This window comes from Apium graveolens, chromosome 7 (assembly GCF_009905375.1).
Source record: "Apium graveolens cultivar Ventura chromosome 7, ASM990537v1, whole genome shotgun sequence".
Taxonomy (NCBI): domain Eukaryota; kingdom Viridiplantae; phylum Streptophyta; class Magnoliopsida; order Apiales; family Apiaceae; genus Apium; species Apium graveolens.
Window position 1 is genome coordinate 261739 of NC_133653.1, and position 21511 is coordinate 283249.

Here is a 21511-nt window from a genome sequence, read left to right on the forward strand (position 1 = left end):
AATTCTTTTCGGTGACCCCCTTTTGCTGGTCAATGTTTGTTGCCTTGTTAATCCATTGATTAATGACAAGTGACCTGTAAAGTTCTAAAGGACAACGAAAATGATCAATGCATGTGCTTTATATATAATTAACTACAACGGATGATAATTGTCTGGACTCGAAGTGCGCTAAAAAGAGTAATACATGAGTGTTTTGTCTTCATAACAACCAGAGTGGTGTCTTTTTGTGGATAGTTGCAGTTTACTAATAGCACTATAACATAATTAAGCAACCAAATCATTATAAAAGTTTCAGATCCGGTGGTAGGTACAACAACTGCGAAATTAACTAAATGTGTTAGATAGAATACTTAATAGACACTAATTGCTTAATCTGTCGGTCCTGAATGTTGTTTGTTCATTTGAGCAGGTCTTGATTGCAGAATATGCTTCGCAAGCATTGATAGATCGATTTCAGATCACTGAGGGATGGCCTGGAAAGTGCTCATTGAAAAATAAAATGATAAAGTATCCGATCAGGTTTGCTATCATGTTTGTGCAAGCAAACCTATCATGATATAATTTCCCAAAAAATGTAACTTCATCTTAAACTTCTTCTCTGTCCCTTCTGCTTTGCACGCCGTTGTTTCTGAACAAAATTCAACAGCTTTTTCGGGTATTTTTGGCTCAAATCTTAGGAGCTTTGCATATTCGTTTAACAAATGAAACATGTAGTCATAAACATAATCCATCTTTAGCTCATCTTGGATGAAGGTGCCATCTTTAGAAAAATACATAATGTATAAATTTTCTTTACAAGATTATTTTGTCAATGGTGCAATTATGTAGGAAAGATGGTATTTTAACTATTATAACCTTTGTGTTGAATAATATTAGCTAATATTTTCATTCTCTTGAAAAATATAAAATTATCATTTAGAAATTTTGGTTGTGTTAATTAAATGACGTTATTTATGTCTAATTCAAATTTATTACTTGTCCAAAATTTTAACTATCTAAAAAATAGTCAAATTGAACAAATGAGTCCTCGGTAAATATAATATGATTGAGCTACTTCCGATACATGAGAGCAAGTACATAATTTTTGGGATCCCAATTTAGGAACATAAGTAAAAAGAGGTTTCCATTAGAAAATTGTCCAATTTACCTTGATACAAAACCCAGTTGATTTCAAACATGTATGTTAGGGAAATTGAACATTTTCTTTTTGAATACAAGGTAAATTAAACATTAAATGGATGTGTAACGTAAATGATCAAAATTATCATATTTTTTGAAATTGATAAACTAAATATTAAACTTGAGATATGTTATTAAAAATATTAGGAAATTGTTAAATAAACTCCACATTTTACTATTTAATCTCCAATTGTCTTGTAAATGACATAACTATTAACTACTCATAACAAAGACAAATTTAATAAATTTCACTATTAAAAATCATGGGCAAATGTGTAATAAAAATGTCTAAAGTTTAAAAGTGAGTTTAAATAGTAAAATTTAGAGTGTATTTAATATATGAGATACGCTTTCTGTATTTAAAATATATGTTATCTAACACTTGATATTTGACCAATATTTTATTTTTAAAGCACTCTCTGTGACTGAATTTATAAAATACGTTTCCTCAAATTAGATATATGTTTTTCCCATTTTCAGATTAGTTATTTCAACATAAAATAAATTATTTAATTTATACTAAATGATAATCATTTACATAGTTGAATCAAAGATGTTATCTAATATTAGTGTATCATATTTTACACAGGTGAATCACAAACTACTCGGTTAAGAAATAAAAAATATGATACTAGCTGATATTAAATTTGTATTCGGATCTCATACATTCATGATCGATTTGTATTCAAATTAAATAATTATAGGCCCAATCTCGACACACTAAAACAAAATGATCCAATATTGAGCCCATGAATGTCATATTCTACTCAAATTATTTTACATCCCTTAAGTTCACATAAATGATCAAACACATACACAGCTACACTTAATATGACTTGCGTTGTGTTCAAACATTGTCTCTATTTTGTATATATTTTGACTTGTTTACGGTGTTGTGTGTTTTGACTACATAGTTATAATTTTTAATTTTAAAATGTTTTCTTTAAAAAAAATTAATACATATTATTTTTGTTAAAATATTATAAATCAATTTTTAAATGTGTGCCGCATATAATAAGCGCAAAATTTTATTAATATAACATATTTTAAATGTCTCTTCTTTTTTAATAATCATGAACCAAACGGCATTAATCAAAATGAGAAATTATTTCATGTTTAGCGTATGCAAACAAAAAACTTAAATATATAAACAGCTTTATACGGGTACAAACACCAACTTTTGATTCCACTCTAATTACTCTAATGCCCCTGTGGAATCATGGTCATGGATCCAACGGAGCACTCGGGTCGGGCTTATTAGAGATGGTCTCCTATTAGCACACGGTTATTTCCTTGTGGAAAATTTATGGTTGGGCCCGAGCCCAATGGTTTTTGTAGCACAGTCCACTCTCACTCACAATCCACTCAAACTCTAGTTGGGCTGTTTGAAAACTCGGAGGAATTAACTTCATTTGATTATAATTATTTACAAAATAATCCTGTAACTATAACTTATATCACATAATTGATAATAATTATTAAATCATTTACTAACTAAATTTGATTCTTAAAAATAGGCATTTTTTTCTTAATTAGAATTTCAAAAAAGATGAGAAAAGTCATGCATCTTCGATCCCATATTCATGGGATGCAAGGCCATATCAAGTTATGTTTAATATTTTCTTTTTATCTCGTTATAGATATATGTACCCGAACTCGGCTCGTTTAATTTCACAAATCGAGTTGGGTCTGCTCGTTTTTGGAACCTCAGCTCAAACTTAGATGATTTAATTAAACAAGCTGAATTGAGCTCACTTAAAAGAGTTCGAACCGCCCGACTCGAATTACAGTCCTCGATCTAATTTAATAAACATAATTTACGCTAGGGGTGAGCAACAAAAACTGAGAAATCGTACCAAAAAAAATCGAAACCGATAAAAATCGAAAAAATCGTATTCGAACCGAACCAATGGAACGGTTTATGGTTTTATCTCTATAACCGAACCGAAAAACCGAACCGTTTATATAATTACATATAATTAAAATAATAGATAATATAATTATATATTATATATTTTTTAATATATAAAACCTAATATAATTAGCTTAGGAGATGATGTTCAAAACCTTCGCTGTTTAACGTACATAAGCTTTTTAGTTTAAATTTAAATGTCAATATAAGCTTTGTTTTAATCTTGAACATAGTATTGTGTACAGGGCTGTCCAACGGATAGTTTGGAAATGAATCTGCTGGATTTGTATCCGCATCCGTAATCGTCGGATTCGAATATGGATAATATCTGCTTTATATGGGATATGAATAATATCTGCTTTTTCTCGAATACGAATGCGGATATTTCGGACGAATATCAGATTTTTTGAATTTTTCTATTACCCCTACCGTATTGACAATGATTTAGAACATTTTTTACGATTAAATACAAATAATATATTTATATATTTATAAAGTATGTGAACAATTATATAAAATTTGTATAAACATATTATTTAAGAGTAGTGTTAGGTTCCCCAAATATCTTCCCCCAGAATTCAACAAAATAACGTGGCTGACACATGGCTTATTTTAATTCGTGGACGCATATTAATGCACGCGAATCTCATTTTATTATTAGGAAAGTTACCAACTCACGTCAGATTTCTGAAAATTTTTGGGGTAATAATTTGGGGTCTCTAGCATTTTCCATTATTTAATACATTTACACACATTTTAAACTAAAAAAATAAAATTTAAATTATATATAATTATATATTTATATAATTTAAATATTATATATGTATTTATTTTCGGATTCGGATATCCCGAAATCAGATACACATAATATCCGTTTTTTCTCGGATACGGTTAATATCCGATTTTTCTCGAATACGGATGCGCATTTTTCAGATGAATATCGAATTTTTCAAATTTAGCTTGTATCTGACAAGGATAGTAATCGAATATCAAGTCCACAGAACAAAGTTCTGAAATGGATCAATGATACCAGTAAACCAGTCCATATTTTGTTGATTCATCATTTGGCTTAAAATAATCCCATCTCATGTCTTTTTGTACTTGTAAAGTGAGCAATGTTCCCCTTCAAAAATATTTTTTTTTACTTTTCTTACCTTCTCTAATTTGAAAATCATCACATTAAATAATTATATCTAGATCGAAAATTTTAATTATTCATCGAAATTATTCGTTAGTTGAAGTTATAAAACTTTAGGTAATGTAAAAAAACTAAATTATGTGGATGATCAAGTCGATTATTTTCTCTGAAATTATTGCACAACAGAATTATTATCATTCTATACATGGATAATGGATACTGGCAGCGAGAATTGACTTTCATAACTCATAATTTACTATGTAAAGAGCTAAGAAATCTTGAAAAGTAAGCGCATTTGTTAAGAATAGTTTATGCGAAGAAGATGAAGCTGCAAATCTATAGCAACCGCATTTCTCAACCTTGCCGTGCTATTATAATCTTCGGCAAGTATGTAGAAATACACTCGACCTTTTTATGTATGTTTGTGTGCTAGTATGTTTCTAATGTGTGTTTCTTGAATTTTCTTGATTAGAAACATATACATTAAGATCCACTGGGGGCAGTGTCCCTCATGCTAATGCCCCTCGACTCCTTGTGTATTCCATTGAAATCATCATTAGTATCAAGACTTGATCTTTACATTTTCTGGGTCATAAGTATGACTGCTGTGAAGTTTAATGCGTCTATAAGTCTTTTTGATTTATTATATTTATGTTAAAGTAGTATTTTATTTTTTATTTTTTCCAAAACAGGCTTAGTTTGAACAGGCTCAGTACGAATTAGCTAATTTTGCATCTAATAGTCCTATATACAAATTTTAGTGATAAATTATCTACCTTATAACTTTTTTTTATCTGCCTAATTATGACTCTTTACAACTCATACAAGGTATCCACCTGATATACAAAAAAGAGCAAAGATCCACTCCGTGTTAGATTGGCATCATTCGAATTTACGACAGGGTGAAGGTGGATGATAGTCTGATCTGCATATTTTTACAATCTTACTTTTGTTCTTGACCAGCATTTGTTGAAGTACATAGCACACTTTTCCAGTTCATGTTACAAGTAAAATATATGGCCACTCTGTCATACTTCTAGTTGTGTAAATTGATCGTCACTTGTTGATTTAGCACCTGTATTTAATAGTTATCACACCTATCGAATATGCAACAACATTCGGTATTATTATGGCTATTACTTCATGGTTTAAACTTTCTTTTTAGTTGGGTATGTTCAGAATAGGACACTTAAACCTATACTTGGTGGTAAATTGGATCCAGAAGCTGCTGTTAATGAAAAACTTCTGTCTAAATCTCTTGCAAAAATTGAAAATTTGTGGCTCAAACGAGACGGTAAGTTTCTGCTGGGAAACTTCCGACCATTAATTGCATATCTCAGCTTAGTATGTGAAATTATGCAATTACAGGTAAATCTCATTTTAACCTTTGGTACTATTGCTTCCTCGAGAGAAGTCCGACTAAAATTCCAGGAGCACTATTAGAAATGCAATAAAATAAAAAACTGAAAAGCAGTGTTTAACATATTGTTGTTGAATTTAGCTTATACCTGAAAGTTATCGTAATCGAATACTAATTCCATACAAGAAAGTTCCGCAATGGGTTGAGGATACCAGGAATACAACTAATCCATATTTCGACGAATCGCATTTTTTCATCTTGGAGCTAAAAGGCGTGCTGACTGTGGATAGTTTGGTTGGAATAAACAAAGAGACTAGTTTGGTTTGATTATGAAATAAGGCTTGAAAAAATAGAATGTGGAAACACATTCTCTTACTATGAATGACCTCATAAAACTTCTTTCCTCGAGAAGCCATTTCTGGAGACAGCTTGCTCATTGGCTTGTAGCAAAAAACTACTGATAAAGAAAGATAGAAGTGTTAAATTGTTAACAAAAAAACAATAATGCTTCCAGGAGAATATGGATAATTACCAAGTAAAATAATAATGCTTCCAGGAACCAAAGAAAATCTAAAAAATCAAATCTTGCATGATAATAACATGAAGAAGATGTCATGCAAGCTACTATGTTCCTTGTAAGTTTTTTTCCCTCAATCACAACTTTGTTTTTAAACAAATTGTCTTATCTAATTAAGCATCAAATAAAAAATTCTACATAAATTTGATTAGTTAAATTTCTTACCTGCACGATTGCAGGAAAGTGAAGATGGACTGAAAATCTTATCAACACTGAGAACACAAATTTTACGCTTTACACCTAAACACATACAATGTCATAATGGTTCAATTAAGATTTGTAAAAATTGAATTGTACTTCCTAATATTTATAAAAACATCTAAGGTACCTGGTTTCTCAGTTTGTATAGGTTTCGTGGTTGATGAGATTGGCCTGAAAGGAGTTGCAAAATCAACTATTATCAGAAGATTATTGATCATTATGCAAATTACATATCTAAACTATTAGGTGGACTTAGTCACCGCACATGTGACATATGGATGGTCTAGAACCAACAATACAACTTAGTTCTCGTTATTATAGTTAAGATATATATTTACTACTTAGTTCTTTTGGTAGAAAAAAATTGAGTTTGTGTAGGCACATCGCAAAGTTTGTAGCTGACTCCGCCTTGACATGTAGTATAAACTCCGAAATGAAAACAAGCCAAATGTAAAACACTACCTATAATTAGAAATTAAGTATAGATAAAATCAAACTAACAACTAAATAAGAATATGGATAAAAAATTTACCAAATTGAAAAGTGGAGAATTTTAGGTTCTTTAAACTATTCATGTCAATATATACTCTTATAATTAAAGTACATAAGATAAAATTAACATTATTGATAGTTTGATAGCTCAAGCTGAAGGACTTTCTGTAATGTGAAATGATGGTACCTAAACTCTGATTTCTTGTTAATATAATACATTTATTTTTCGTTAGAAATGTCATATTTTATTATTCATTAAAATAAATATAAGGCATCACCTTTATTGACCCATGGGACCTCTGAAACCTGTCATAAAAACAAAACTTTGGATACATAAGCCTATGATACAAAATAGTATTAAAAAAGAAAGTGAATTAGAATACTAATAAACGGAAAACAAGAATGTAAAATTTACCTATTTAGTATGCATACGGACAACAATTGGAGATTGAAATTAAATTGTAATTCAAAGGTAGAAAAGTGAAGAGATCGAGGTGAGAACTTTAAAAGACAGAGCCTGGTTTAAAGAAAAACTGTGTTGGGAGAATAGAACATTATTACCAACCAATATCATCTGTATGCAACACAATTTCAATGGAGATACCTTTACATGTCTTGATTTTTGACCCCGGTTGAGTGTTGTAAAACTGAGAGAATATCCTACTATTTCTTTCAACTCGTAAGTCATTATTATGCAAAAACAATCAACACAGAAATCAAGATAAAAAAATAAAATATCAAAAAGAAATAGAGAGTAAATCAATTACAATCATTATAAGAAATTTACTTATCAGTCAATTTTTATCATTTAGTAAATCACAACTATTTTAGTGTAGTCAATTCCTTATCCAATTATTCAACCAATAAGAAAATAAGGAACCAAGATAGAAGTTCAATCTTAGAAGCTCGTACATTTAGAAATGAGAAGGAAGGAGTAAAGAGACAATAGTTTAAGTACTTTTGTCAAATGAGAAAGGAATAATAATATTCTTATTATTTAGATTAATCCATTCCAACTTCATCAACAATCCTCTTATATATCTTTCAATCAACTGCTATATATGTATGAGTTGTTAATCCGTTATTACAGAACCTATACCAATTTATGACTAACATTTGCTAATAAAAAGGAGGTTTAGTTAAAGAAGACAAATAAATATACTGAGAAAAATGGTTTGCACTGCAATTGAGATCTACTGAGAATTAGAATTAAGTTTCTCAACAACATAATTATGTGTCTCGAACTCAAATTATCAATACTTGATTATTTTGACTCTTTGACTCGATAATTTTAATAGCAAAAATATGTTTTGTTCACAATTTTTTTGTGTCAAACAATTCATCAACTACTTCCGCCGCCTTCCCTTTATCCCCTCCTGAGCAGCATCACAATTCTCCTCAGTGACTCAAAAGAAAAGTTTCACATAATCACGGAGATCTTAAACTCAACATTCAAACAAAATTCATACACACACATACAAACATACAAATTTAAATTCATACAGGATAAGAAATATTATTTAAAAATCAAAATACTATAGTAAATCAAAAAGAAAAGGTGTAGAAAGTATCATTGTATATATATACACACAAACCTGAAAACAATTGGTGTAAGATCCATTATCCGTTCATCCTGCACAAAATTTTAAAATTAAGCATACTTACATCAATATATAAATATATATATATGTATATATTAAAGTAGACTATGAAAATTGAGAGAGAATAAAAATGAAGAAGGAAAAGGAAAAAGAAGAAGAAAGAATTAATTGATTGTGTCTATCACCATTCTTGAGATATAGAATGATTTACAATTTTGAATTTTGAAAATTGATCTGGAATGATGATAAAATACAGTTGCTATTTTTTTATAATCATGGAGCAGTTGTTTAGGTGTAAGTTACTGGGTTGAGAGATGAATAGGATAGGTATCCTAACTTTTTAAAATTATACACTTTGAATTCAGTTTAAAGAACTACATTATTATCATTAATATTTATAATAATAATCAATACAATTGAAATTTCTAATAAAAATAAAGTATTAAAAAATTCAACAAATTTTAAATGATTACCCTTGAAAAAATTAGTGTATTGAAAATAATTCATTTCATTTGTTATTTTTAATGTGATTTTGTAAAGTGGCTCTAAATTGCATTTTCATTCTTTAAAATATTTTTAGTGGACATATAAGTGGGACGCAATATTTTTATATTAAATAATATTTTTATTCTTAAATTCATTATTAAATTATATAACTTTATGTTAAAAATATACAATCAATTTTCTATAATTGTTTGTGTGAACAGACGTAAGCCGAACTTAGAGAGTCTCCCAGCCATTGATTTGAGGCAAAAAGAATTTTTTTGCAAAGAAGCTATTAAATTTGATTATAAAACTAAAACCTCATAGACACTAAGTAATTTGTATAGATCACTCATGCACACTTTTTTAAGAAACTAACTATAAATTATAAATAATACATAATTATAAAAAAAATTGGGAAAACATAAAAATATAGCAAATTTTTTAAAATGAATGTAGTATTTACATAATAAATTGTAAACATTTTTAAAATGATGAGTAAATTTTACACATATTATAAACAAAGTTTAGATATCAAATCAGATCATTAGATTTACCAATTCATGTTTGTCATGATGAATAAGGTAATAATCAAGATGCAAGATGACAACTCTACGCTTTTTACATATGCAAATCAACATTGAAAATTAAAATTTTAAGATATAAATATATAGATTAGCAAATAAATACATCCTCATATGATTTAAACATGATCAAAGCTGTAATCCCTTGGATAAAAATTAAGAAGAAAATTTTATCAGACATTATCACAGAATATTATATAATTATCTAAATACAAAATTTGAATTTTCTAAAGTATCAGATAACGTGTAAAGTTAAACAATATACTTAAAAAATTATTTCAAAACATGATAGCAGAGGAAAATTTCACTTTATATAATTAAATCCTAATGAGTCTGCATATTAGGTTAATGGTAGTTTACAGCACAATCACAATTAGGAAAAATACCAAATTTAGGCGAACACACGACATTAGGATTTATGTTTTCATTTAACCCTATAGGCGAAGCGAATTTCGCAGCTTTGGTACCACTGTGAGGTGTATGTATATGTCTTTTCTGGATACCTAATGGAATACACAGTTGTCTTTATAGTTAGCACAACAATTAAGCGCATATAAGCCACAAAAAAATTACAAACCAATGTGTGTTGATGATGGAGACAATGGTCCGAGAGGAAGTCGCTTAACCACGACAAAAAATGGTTAAAAGAGACAATTATGATAATACAATAGAACTCCAATTGCTTACAAAGTAAAATAGGATGGTAAATGACAGGTTACCCTTGTTTAATGTATCAATCTTTTTCTGTTGCTCACTAACAATGTTACGCATGGTGAGTGGAGTTGAAAGCTTACTTTTTTATTCTTCAATTATGGATCAATTCTGGTCCCCTTCTTAAATAGTAGAGCATTACCGTAAGTGAATTTGGTCTGTACATGTTTGATTTATTTGGCATTACCCTGGTTTTAAACAACTCCCGAAAAATTACATATTATATTTCTTTATCTTATGGATTAAAATCAAGCTCTGATCCAAATTTAAAATATAGTAATATATAGTAACTAAATAACATTGTACAGAGCACAATGATAGATATATAGGAATATATTGTTGAACTATAACGTCTAACTAAGTTATAGTCCAAAATGATGTCAAAATATAAGATGCTGTAAGACTTCATAATTTGAAAATCACAGTACCTGATTGTTTTTCAACAGTGCACGCTCGTTGCTGTAATGGAGCGTTTAATCGATCCTGATGTGCAAGAGGATGACATGTAGCTGGAGGATGACATGTAGCTGATACACAACAAAATATACACATCAATGACTGATTTAATAATATCAGCTTGTAAGAACCCATCAGCAAGTATGATGTATAAGAAAAATGTAGAATATAGAGATTATACTCATCAGTTATTAAGATGTAGCATTCCATGTAATTGAACTAACACAAAATACATATATACCAAAGCCAGTCGAATCCATATCTATGTCAGCTGCTTTGTCGTCCATTCCAGATTGTTGTGCTAAGTACTCTGTTCCAATCACAGAGTGAGACAAATTACTTGCATATCAAATACCTAGAGTGCACACTTTCAATGGAATTCACATCCTTGAGAGCGCAACATTCATAACATAGAAACCGGTCAAAGGGATTGTGCCAAATAATTAAAGGATTTAAAGCAGTGAAGCTGCAGAACCTGATTCTGTAGAATGCCCGCCTTGCAATTGCAACAAGTGATGTTCTACTCAAATACAACATCATCCTCAATTATACTCATCCATAAATCATTGTCATCGCAATTTTTTTTACTTGCTCCGACCTCTTCATTTTTAATCTGTTCCTGAACATGGCAATCTGATGCATGAGTACCTGACTTCTTACCCATATCATGATTCAGTGTTATGGCTGACTTATTATCATATTCAGAAGTTTCAGTACTATGTGATCTAAATTTGTTATTTGAACTTAAAACATGAGTCTTTGATTCATGTGTTTCTTATGCTTCAGAAATTAAGTCATCCTCGAGATCTCTAGCCCACATGTTCAACTCATTAGAATTTTCTAATATAGTTTCTGGATGCTTCTTTTCATCTTGTTCATTGAAATGATGAATAGCCAATCAGTGCTCCCAAGACTCAACATTCATGTCACGCTCAAGTTCTCTTGCCCATGCTAAATCATTGGAACTTAATTCTGTGCTAGTTTCTGATTGATATGTGACAAATGTATACTGTCTGCAAGTGGACTGCACTGAGCTTTCCACGAAAACTGGTTTACGCCTTCTAGTTAGTTCGTCAAGTCGTGGCTTCATTGCTCTAGGCTTCTTTCTGACTTCCTCATCAAACCCGAAAATTCTTAAAGTTTTGTCCATATAAATCTCCATCTGTTGTTGTCTAGACTCTGTAGTAAGAAAGAAACCTTCTAAAAAAATCAGATAATTTGCTGTGGACCATTAGTTTGACTCCAAATCCTCAATATCCACTTCCATTTTTTCCATAGCCTTCTTCACCTAATCAATGTTTTTAAATGGATCAAGCCATGGCCATGCTTCTTTTCTCTGCTAAAATTGCTTCTTTAATCAGAAAGGATCCATAGGAGGAAAGACTTTTGAAATGCAGTTATAAGAGGACAATTTGACTATAGAGATTAGAGACGAACCCTGGATGAGATTTGAACTGGACAAAATCATATTCTCGAAATCTAAATGTGTAAGCTGTTATGTAAATGTGCACAGAAATAATGATTCTGTAAAGTTCAGAAAAGTTGCAGCCTTCTTTCTCAGCTAAAAGGTAGGGCAAGAAATACTTACATTCCTTGAATCAGAGCTTTCTTTAATTTGCATCAGCTTGCATTTAGCGTGTAGAAGGCACTCTTTAACCGATGATAAACAACTCTTTCTTTTCTCTTCTTGTTGCTTCAAATTGGAAATCTCGTTTTTAATCTCTATGTTCTGGTGATCTCTCAGTCTTTTCACCTCTGCGACCATATCCTCTAGCAAATTCCTCATGGTATTTGATTTTCCGGGTCTTTTCTTGATGTGTTTCAACATATGCTTCTGACCTCTTTGAAATTTTTCTTGTTGGTATTCATTCAGAATTAAATCTACTCTTTTGAAACCCTTTTAACAATTTCAAGATGTAAAATCATATAAAGCAACACATTTAAACATTAGGCACATTAGTTAACAGTTTTCATTCATGTATCACACAAATATATGTTTTGGTTGTCTTAGCAGATCAATCTTGGGGAAAAAAACAAAAATTAAGCATGTTGACAGCATAGAGCATCAAGAAAATTGATACTTACATATGCACTAGGACAATTAGTGAAATTCTTAATTGTATCGTGGCCAAAGTATTGTAAGAGTAGACCTTGGAAATTCAATTTGTCTCGAATGAAAAAGCTTGTCCCAGACTTACTCCATGAAATGATATCATTTGTATCAGGATCATCTACCATCTCATACATTTTCCTCAAAGAAGGACTTTCAATCTCTCTAAACCCTTGTGTATACACCATTATAACCATCAGTAATATTCTAATGTTCTTTTTTATTAATCAAGACTCGATCTTTAATTTTCTGGGTCGTAAGTATAACTTCTGTGAAATTTCTATAATTCTTTTTGATTTACTTTATTTTTGTTAAAAGTAGTATTTTAATTCTTTTTACAAAACAAGCCTAGTCTGAACAGGCTGAGCATGAAATAACTAATTTTGCATCTAATTGTACCGACAAAATTGGTATTAGATTCAACTATTAGTGGTAAAATGTCTACCTAAATTATTTTCTATATGACTTAATTCTGCCTCTTTACAACTCATTACAAGGTATTCATATGATATACAAAAGAGAGCAAAGATCCACTCCGTGTTAGATTGACATCATTCAAATTAACGATTGGGCAAAGGTGAATGATAATAGTCTAATCTACATATTTCACAATTGTACTTCTATTCTTGACCAACGTTTGTTTAAGTACATAGCACACACTTTTCGGTTCGTGTTGCAAGTAAAATATATTGTCACTCTATCATACTTCTAGTTGAGTAAATTGATCATCACTTGTTGATTAACAACTGTAGTTAATAGGTATTACACCTATCAAATATGCAACAACATTTGGCATAACTGGCTATTACTTCGTGGTACAAACTTTCTGTCTCAGTTAGGTATGTTAAGAATAGGACACTTAAGCCTCTACTTGGTGGTAAATTGGATCCAGAAGCTGCTGCTGTTAATGAAAAGCTTCTGTCTAAATCTCTTGCAAAAATTGAATTTTTTTGGCTCAAAGGAGATGATAAATTTCTGCTGCGACATTTCCAACCATCCATTGCAGATCACAACTTATTATGTGAAATTATGCAATTACAGGTAAATCTCATTTTACCCTTTGCTAATATTGCTTCCTATAAAGAAGTCCAACTAAATTTTCTTGAGCATTATTAGAATTCTTTTTGTTCATATCCAGCATTTGTTCAAGTACATGGCCATTCACACTTATCCAGTCTAATCTTCGTCACTTGTTGATCAGCAACGACATTCAGAATTATAATGGCTATTACTTTATGGTTTAAACTTTCTTTTTCAGTTGGGTATGTTCAGAATAGGACACTTAAACCTCTACTTGAAGGTAAATTGGATCCACAAGCTGCTGCTGTTAATGAAAAGCTTATGTCTAAATATCTTGCAAAAATTGAATTTCTTTGTCTCAAAGTAGACAGTAAGTTTCTACTGGGAAATTTCCAACCATCCATTGCAGATCTAAGCTTAGTATGTGGAATTATGCAATTATAGATAACTCTCGTTTTAACCTTTGCTAATATTGCTTTCTCAAAGGAAGTCCAACTAAAATTTTAGGAGTATTATTAGGCCCATGTGTAGTTGCATGACAGGTGTTACCAAAACTCTTGTCTATGTTATCTAAGAGCAATGTCTAACATATTTTTGTTGAATTTAGCTTGTACCTGATAGTAATCGAATATTAAGTCCATACAAGAAAGTTCTGCAATGGATTGAGGATACCAGGCATGCAACTAATCCATATTTCGACAAATCACATTCTTTCATCTTGGAGCTCAAAGCCGTGCTAACAGTGGATAGTTCGGTTGCAGTAAACCAAGAGACTAAGCATAGGAGTCAAGCAGTGATATCCAAGTTGTAAGGACGAAACACCTGTAATGTGGTCTGTGAATCTCTTGATTTAGAGCTCAGTTATGCCAAATGTTGCAAAGGAATTAAAATAAACATTAGCAGTGGTAGACCTGGTAAAATGGGTCTGTATCCGAAGAACCGAACCGAAATCTATGGATCCGAGATCCGAATTATATAATCCTATAATTATCCGAAAACCAAATTAAACTGATCCGAAAATTACCCGAACCGAAGATTTAACCGAAAATGATCCAAAATACTAGATCCGCTTATAAATTGGAACCAAACAAAACCGATTCATATAATATTTGAACCGAATATGATTTGAAATAAGCAAACTTCATACTTAAATGTATCTTATATTCGTGATAATTTAATTATTTAATTATAAATTAATGTAAAAGTACATTATATTATATTAAAAGTACTACATTTAATAAAAAAATATTTTTTTAAGTCTCAAAACATGAAAAAATAAATAAGTTAAGATCCGAAATATCCGAACCGAATTTAATCCGAACCGAATTTTGTCCGATTTATATCCGAATTTCATCCGTTTTTTATCCGAATTAGACCCGAACCGAATTACATCCGCTCTGATCCGAATGACCTCGAGTTATATCATAACCCGAAAGTGGAACCGATCCGAAATAGATCCGATCCGAAACCGATCCGAAACCGATCCGGTTATCCGATTTGCCGGGTCTAAGCAGTGTGCAAGAACAGATGCTCTCGTTCCTAATAAAAATTGGGCTTTGAGGTTTTGATTTTCATTAGGCCCATGTGTAGTTGCATGACAGGTGTTACCAAAACTCTTGTCTATGTTATTTAAGGAATTATAATTAATAATTATTATTAGGAAAAAATAATCTCATCATTATCAATTATAATTTCAATAATTAAATGATTTTAGTTTACATTACTCTTTGTCTTGAAGTGTTAAGTTTCGAATTATTAGATAATTCTACATAATTTGTGATAAACTGATATTAAAACATTGATGTTGAAAAATGAAATTTAATAAATTATCGAGAATAAATATAATTAATAATATTATTTAGATGTCATTGTGAAAAATTCAACATGAATTAAGATGAAAGTTGATATAAATAAATATTTCAATATGTAGTCATAACTTATAAGAAATCCCGGATGAAATAAAAAAATAAAATAAAATTTAATGGAATCATAAGACACGAATTATAAGAAAACAAAAATAAAATTAAACTTAGGATCATAAGATATGTAAAAGTAAAAAAAATTAAAAATAAAACCAATCTTAATAGAATTATATAACACATGGAATTATAAACTATACTATAATAATCAGAATGGATAATAATTTGGTTCAACGGTTATTCTCTAATTTTGCTTATTAAAGAAAATAAATAAATAGTGTTATATATTCGCTAAATTACTAAATTGTAAAACTAATAAATATATTTTACTTATTCTACTAAACTACGACCACAACGTATTTTATTATTAAAAAATAAATAAATAGTGTTATATATCTGCTAGACTAGTAAATTGTTAAACCCCTAGATGGAGTCTACTTATTCTACTAAAGTTATCCTATTATTTTTATTATAAATTTATAATTATTATATATTTACAGAAAATTTTAAAATTAAAATATGACAGGATAAATTAATTTTTTTAATATTAACGGGAATTGTGCATCGCACTGAATTTAACTTAGCACAAAAATAAAAGGTGTAACCAAAAATTTAACAAACAGGGCTAAAACAAATATGCAGTTGTTTAAGCAATTGTTTTATAAATAAAAAATATAAAAATAAAATTTTAAAGGAAATTAAAAATTGCAAAGAAATTACTAGGCAACTGTTTGAAATTGCTTGAGAGAAGGGAAAGCTCCGTCCCCAACTTCCAATTCTTCCAGATTGATGAATTCTTGTAATCTTAAAATTTGAAGATTACATTTTGTTTTCCCTGTACACATTAAAACCCAACCAAAGAGCGGTGAGATTCGACAAACTTCCCAGAGTGGGCATCGGATCTTCTGTAAACCCACTGTTGCGTAGATATAAATCTGTGATTGAATCGGGCAGATGACGTAGTCTCGATGGATATTTTCGAATGCCCCATAACTCAACGCTCATGAGACAATTGCAAGACGAGAGTGATTAGGAATTCGGTAAGCATTCTGCTAGTTGTACAGGAATGTTCTTCAGTTTTATACAGCCAACTCTTCGAAATTGCTTGAGAGAAGGGAAAGCTCCGTCTCCAACTTCCAATTCTTCCAGATTGGGGAAATCATTTAATATTAAAATTTGAAGACTTGGAAACCCATTCTCACTGCATACCATTTTGTTTCCCCTGTACACATTAAACAACAGAAGAGCCGTGAGATTCGACAAAATTCCCAGGGTGGGTATTGGATCTTCTGTCAACTCACTGAAGCTTAGACTTAAATCCGTGATTGAATCGGGCAGATGACATAGTTCCGATGGATCTTTTAGAGTACCGAATAAGGACACGCTCTTGAGATGATTGCAAGACGAGAGTGGCTTGAGTGTTGGAATATTAACGGACATAAACCGTAGGCTGAATGTTTGGAGACTTGTTAAATTGGCTACGGACTCCAGCGTGTAACTGTATCCTTCTTCTCTTCCTCCTTCTTCATATATAAAGAGTGTATGGAGGTTGGTGAGATTAACAGTATCAATCTTCATCCATAACACCAAGAGTCTGCAACTTTGTTTGGTGGGTACCTATATTCAAACTCCCAGTAACATCAATGTGTAGATGCCTCAACTCATGAAGCTCACATATCTCCGGAGGAACTGTGTAGTCTCTTCTCCACCGACCGTGCAAGGTTTGTAGCTTTTTAAGCTTGCCTATACTTGCTGGAATATCTATAGGTATTTTAGAATACATCTCATGACCCATTAAGCCCAAGTATTTTAAGTGAACTAAATCTCCTATTTCTTCTGGTACTATCTTTGAGTGTACGCTTCTCATATCCAGGACTTTAAGATTTTTGAATCTCGCACACACCAACTTCATTTCTTTTAATTCATATTTACCATTTAAATAATTTACCACTGCCAATGAATGCAAACGTAAAGCATCAAATCTATGCTCAACTAATTTCAAGTACTCACCTATTTCATTGTAAATGACATGACGGGGTTGTCCTTCCAACAAATGAATGAGTTCTGGATGGTGTTTACCTGATTCCAAAACGACCAACAACTTGTGCTCCTTTGCTTTTTTTATGGCAAGATCACGGACAAGATCATGGACCCGGCAACCCTGAACTTGTCCGTTCCATCGCAAATCATTAACCTGAAGCAAATTACGGTTAATCAGCTCATTCAAACAATCTTCAGCCAAATCCTCCATGATTACCCCTTCACCTTCTTCGGCTTCTGATATGAATTCCTCTGCAATCCATAGACGCTTCAACTCGTCCAAATCAATCACATGGTCTTCCGGGTACCTTGCAAGGTAGAGAAAACAGTCTTTCTTTTGGGGAGACAAGTCATTAAAACTCAAACTCAGTATTTCTCCAATCTGGGGAGACAAGTCATCATCCTTCAAGTGTCTCCATATATGCTCCTTCACCTTTGACCAATAATCATAGCTCATGTTGTGTGATAAGAGGCCGCTCAGTACCACGATTGCTAGTGGTAAACCTCGACATTTACCAACCATCTCCTTTCCTAATTTCTTGAAATTTGGGGTTGTTGGTTCTGCTCTCTTACAGAACAATTCCCAGCTCTCATCTTCCGTTAGAAAACGGAGTTGATAGACAACACATTTGTCATCTGCCAAAACATTTGTCATCTCTGCAACTTTTTTGTTGCGGGTGGTTATGATGATTCTACTACCGTTTTTCTGGTTTGGAAAAGCAGTTTTAATCTGGTCCCAAACCTTTATGTCCCATATATCATCAATCAAAACCAAATATCGGCCTCGAGTTTGAAGTAACTCTGGCAGGTGCTGCAGCAAATGGTACTCGTCCATGGTTGACAACTTTTGTTCGTACTCAGCTCCCATAAAAGACGTCACTATTCTCTTCAAAACATCTTTTATGTTATATTCGTTGGACACACAAACCTTAGCACGAGTATCAAAATTTCTCAACTCGCTAGAGTTGTACAACTTTGTGGCAAGTGAAGTCTTGCCCAATCCCCCCATTCCGTGAATTGAAATGACTTTGAGGGAGAGGTCCTTGCTGTTAAGCTCCCCCATCAAAGTCTTAAAATCATCCTCGAAGCCAACCACTTCCACCTGGTTATTAATGGCGGTTATTCTCAACAATGTTCTCTCATTCTGCTGCTTGTTTGGTGTGGCTAAGATGTTGTCAATACGGTACTCATTTCGCCTATTCTTGATCACTTCAATCCTTTTCTTGATTGAATCTATCTCCTTGCCGATATCGTTAAGTGTTGCTTCCTTTTTGATCAAGCAAAAACAGGCCCGAACACGATCCCAGATACCTTGTTTCGGAGCTGCATATTCTTGTTGGTGAGCACTGAAATCGCTCAGGATTTTTATCGCATCATTGGCGACATCTCTAACGTCCTCCACCCAGTTGCGAATTTGCTCATCTTCGAGTCTCGATTCTGCAGATCTTACGGAAGACTGGAGGTAGCGCAATTCATCTTTGAGCCACCTTAAATTATCTTTCACTTCTAGTAGAACGTTAACTTCTTGTGCAATAAATGCACAAAGCTTTTCGATTGCAGAAGATACGATTGCATCAACCATTCTTCTTTATTAAGCTTTATGATCTGAAGGTAATCGAAGTAACTACAACAAGAACAATACTAATTTATGATTTGTAAGGTCTATTGTGCACAGAATTACAGAAATAAAAGCTTTAATTCATTGGTTTGCCTATGAGATGCTTTCACATCCTGAGTGGTGTCTTTTTGTGGATAATAATTAATAAAAGCATGTGTTTGGTGTCCCTACAAAGAGGCTTTCAAAAAAAAAGATGCTCTAAATTAAAATTATCATGAACATTGTCACTTTTCTTTAGCTAAAGATGTCCTCAACACTGAAAGAGTGTCGTGTTTTGTGTGGTCGATCAATTTATACTTTGTCTGTTGAAACCTTTTTTTACTGCTGGGACACTCCAACCATCCATTGCGGATCTCAGCTTAGTATGTGAAATTATGCAATTACGAGTAACCTCATTTTAAGCTTTGCTAAAATTGCTTCTTAGGAAGAAGTCCGAGTAAAATAATATGAGCATGATTAGAAATGCAAAAAAGTAAATAACTGAAGACCAATGTCTAACATATTGTTGTTGAATTTAGGTACACCTGAAAGTGATCATAATCGAATACTAAGTCCATACAAGAAAGTTATGCAATGGATTGAGGATACCAAACACGCAACTAATCCATATTTTGACGAATTACATTCATTCATCTTGGAGCTCAAAGCCGTGCTGACAGTGTATAGCCGGGTTGGAGTAAACGAAGAGACTAAGAAGAGGAGTTAAGCAGTGTATCCAAGTTGTTAGGAAGAAACACCTGTAATGTGGTTTGTGTGAATCTCCTGGTTTAGAGCTCAGTTTTGCCAAATGTTGCAAGGGAATAAAAATAAACAGCCTAGTGTAGTAGTGTGTAAGAACAGATGCTTTACAAATTTTGGCTTTGAGGTTTACAATTTCATTAGGTCCATTTTTAGTTGCATACCAGATGATACACCTGTTGAAACTTGAAACTTAAACCAGAGACATATTTTTTTTGGAGCTTGATATGCTGAACATCATCTTTTTAACCTTTGTTGTACGTTCGTCCTTCATGTCTGTTTATTTGAGCTGGGTTTGCTTCCGGAATATGCTTCTTTGGCATGGATTGCCCGGTTCCAGATCATTGACAAATGGCCTGGAAAGTTCTATATGATTAATGCTTGTTCTTTATAATTTAACATGATTAATTACATGATTGCAAATTATTAGTGAATTAAGAAGCTTGTGCCTCTCAATAGATTTTTATATTTTAAAGCTAGTAGTATTTTTTATAAAAATTAAAAAGAAGAGAAATCTCAGAGGGACCATAAAAGATATAGAATAATCTCAGAGGACGGTGACAGCAACGTTTGTGGAATTTGGTTGCCTTGCTAATCCTGTGATTCATATAAGTCCAACTGAGAAAAACAAAACTCATATACCTCAATTAATTTGTGTCCCCGGGGTTTATTTTAATTGCATTATGTTATATTCTATATATAATTACCGTTACTGGTAAAAATGTTTAGTCTCGGGGTTGTCTAGGCCAAGGAACTTGGGAAAGGAGGATGCTAGTTTCAAGGAACTTGGGCTGTGATATGAAGAAGCAGACTGCGAACATGGAGGACACCACGAGACCTGGACAAGCCAGCAGTTTGAAGGGTGTTTGATGATAACAGTTCCTGGCATTAGCTTATTCTATATTAGTTTTTCTTACTAGATATCTAATTAATTATATATTTTACAATGAGATAAAAAAAACTTGGTGCATACTGCACTCACATATTCAAATTCCCTCTAATTTGGATATTAGTCACCACAGTTATCTCCGTATTGTCTTTGTAAGATGATTTAAATTATTTCAATTTTCGCAACTGGGCTGAAGATTGTGTGGTCTAGTAACTAAAAGCATGTGTATGGTGTCCCTATAAAACAGAGCACTGTCCTTCCAATTATTGTTTTCACAACAACCAGTGTAATGTCGATAAGAACTTTGTTGAATTTAGTTGCCATGACCTACTTTTGCTGCTCAATATATTGCCATGCTAATAGCATCTCCAACCATGATAACTAAAATGGTTAGCTAAATCAGGATTATGTAAGACCATGCACTCAGATGGTATTTAGCTATAATCATTAGCTATATTCAAAAATATTGTTTTATTCCTATTT

General features: G+C 31.9%; 2 protein-coding genes, 1 long non-coding RNA gene and 1 pseudogene across 4 annotated transcripts in view; 1 reads left to right on the plus strand and 3 right to left on the minus strand.

Annotated features, from left to right (window-relative positions):
- Positions 1-6021, plus strand: part of LOC141672097 (glutathione S-transferase T1-like) — an 85907-nt gene extending 79886 nt beyond the window's left edge. The window contains exons 5-7 of the mRNA XM_074478595.1: positions 5058-5137; positions 5395-5597; positions 5731-6021. Coding sequence (XP_074334696.1) covers positions 5058-5137; positions 5395-5597; positions 5731-5916 — 469 coding nt within the window. The 3' untranslated portion in view covers positions 5917-6021. The remainder of the gene's footprint in view (positions 1-5057; positions 5138-5394; positions 5598-5730) is intronic.
- The window catches only part of LOC141672096 (glutathione S-transferase T1-like), a 272410-nt gene that overhangs the window by 71885 nt on the left and 179014 nt on the right, over positions 1-21511 (minus strand). The gene's annotated exons all lie outside the window — the stretch shown is intronic.
- On the minus strand, positions 5911-12998 carry LOC141672108 (uncharacterized). 2 transcript variants are annotated; one of them, XR_012555362.1, is made up of 8 exons: positions 11170-12998; positions 10936-11004; positions 10667-10765; positions 8455-8492; positions 7138-7165; positions 6495-6538; positions 6332-6406; positions 5911-6046 (listed from the first exon to the last, which is right to left on the minus strand). It is a non-coding gene; the product is annotated as an uncharacterized LOC141672108 (long non-coding RNA). The 2 variants fall into 2 exon arrangements; XR_012555361.1 differs by having other exon boundaries at positions 10936-12998.
- On the minus strand, positions 16423-19795 carry LOC141672086 (putative disease resistance RPP13-like protein 3; annotated as a pseudogene).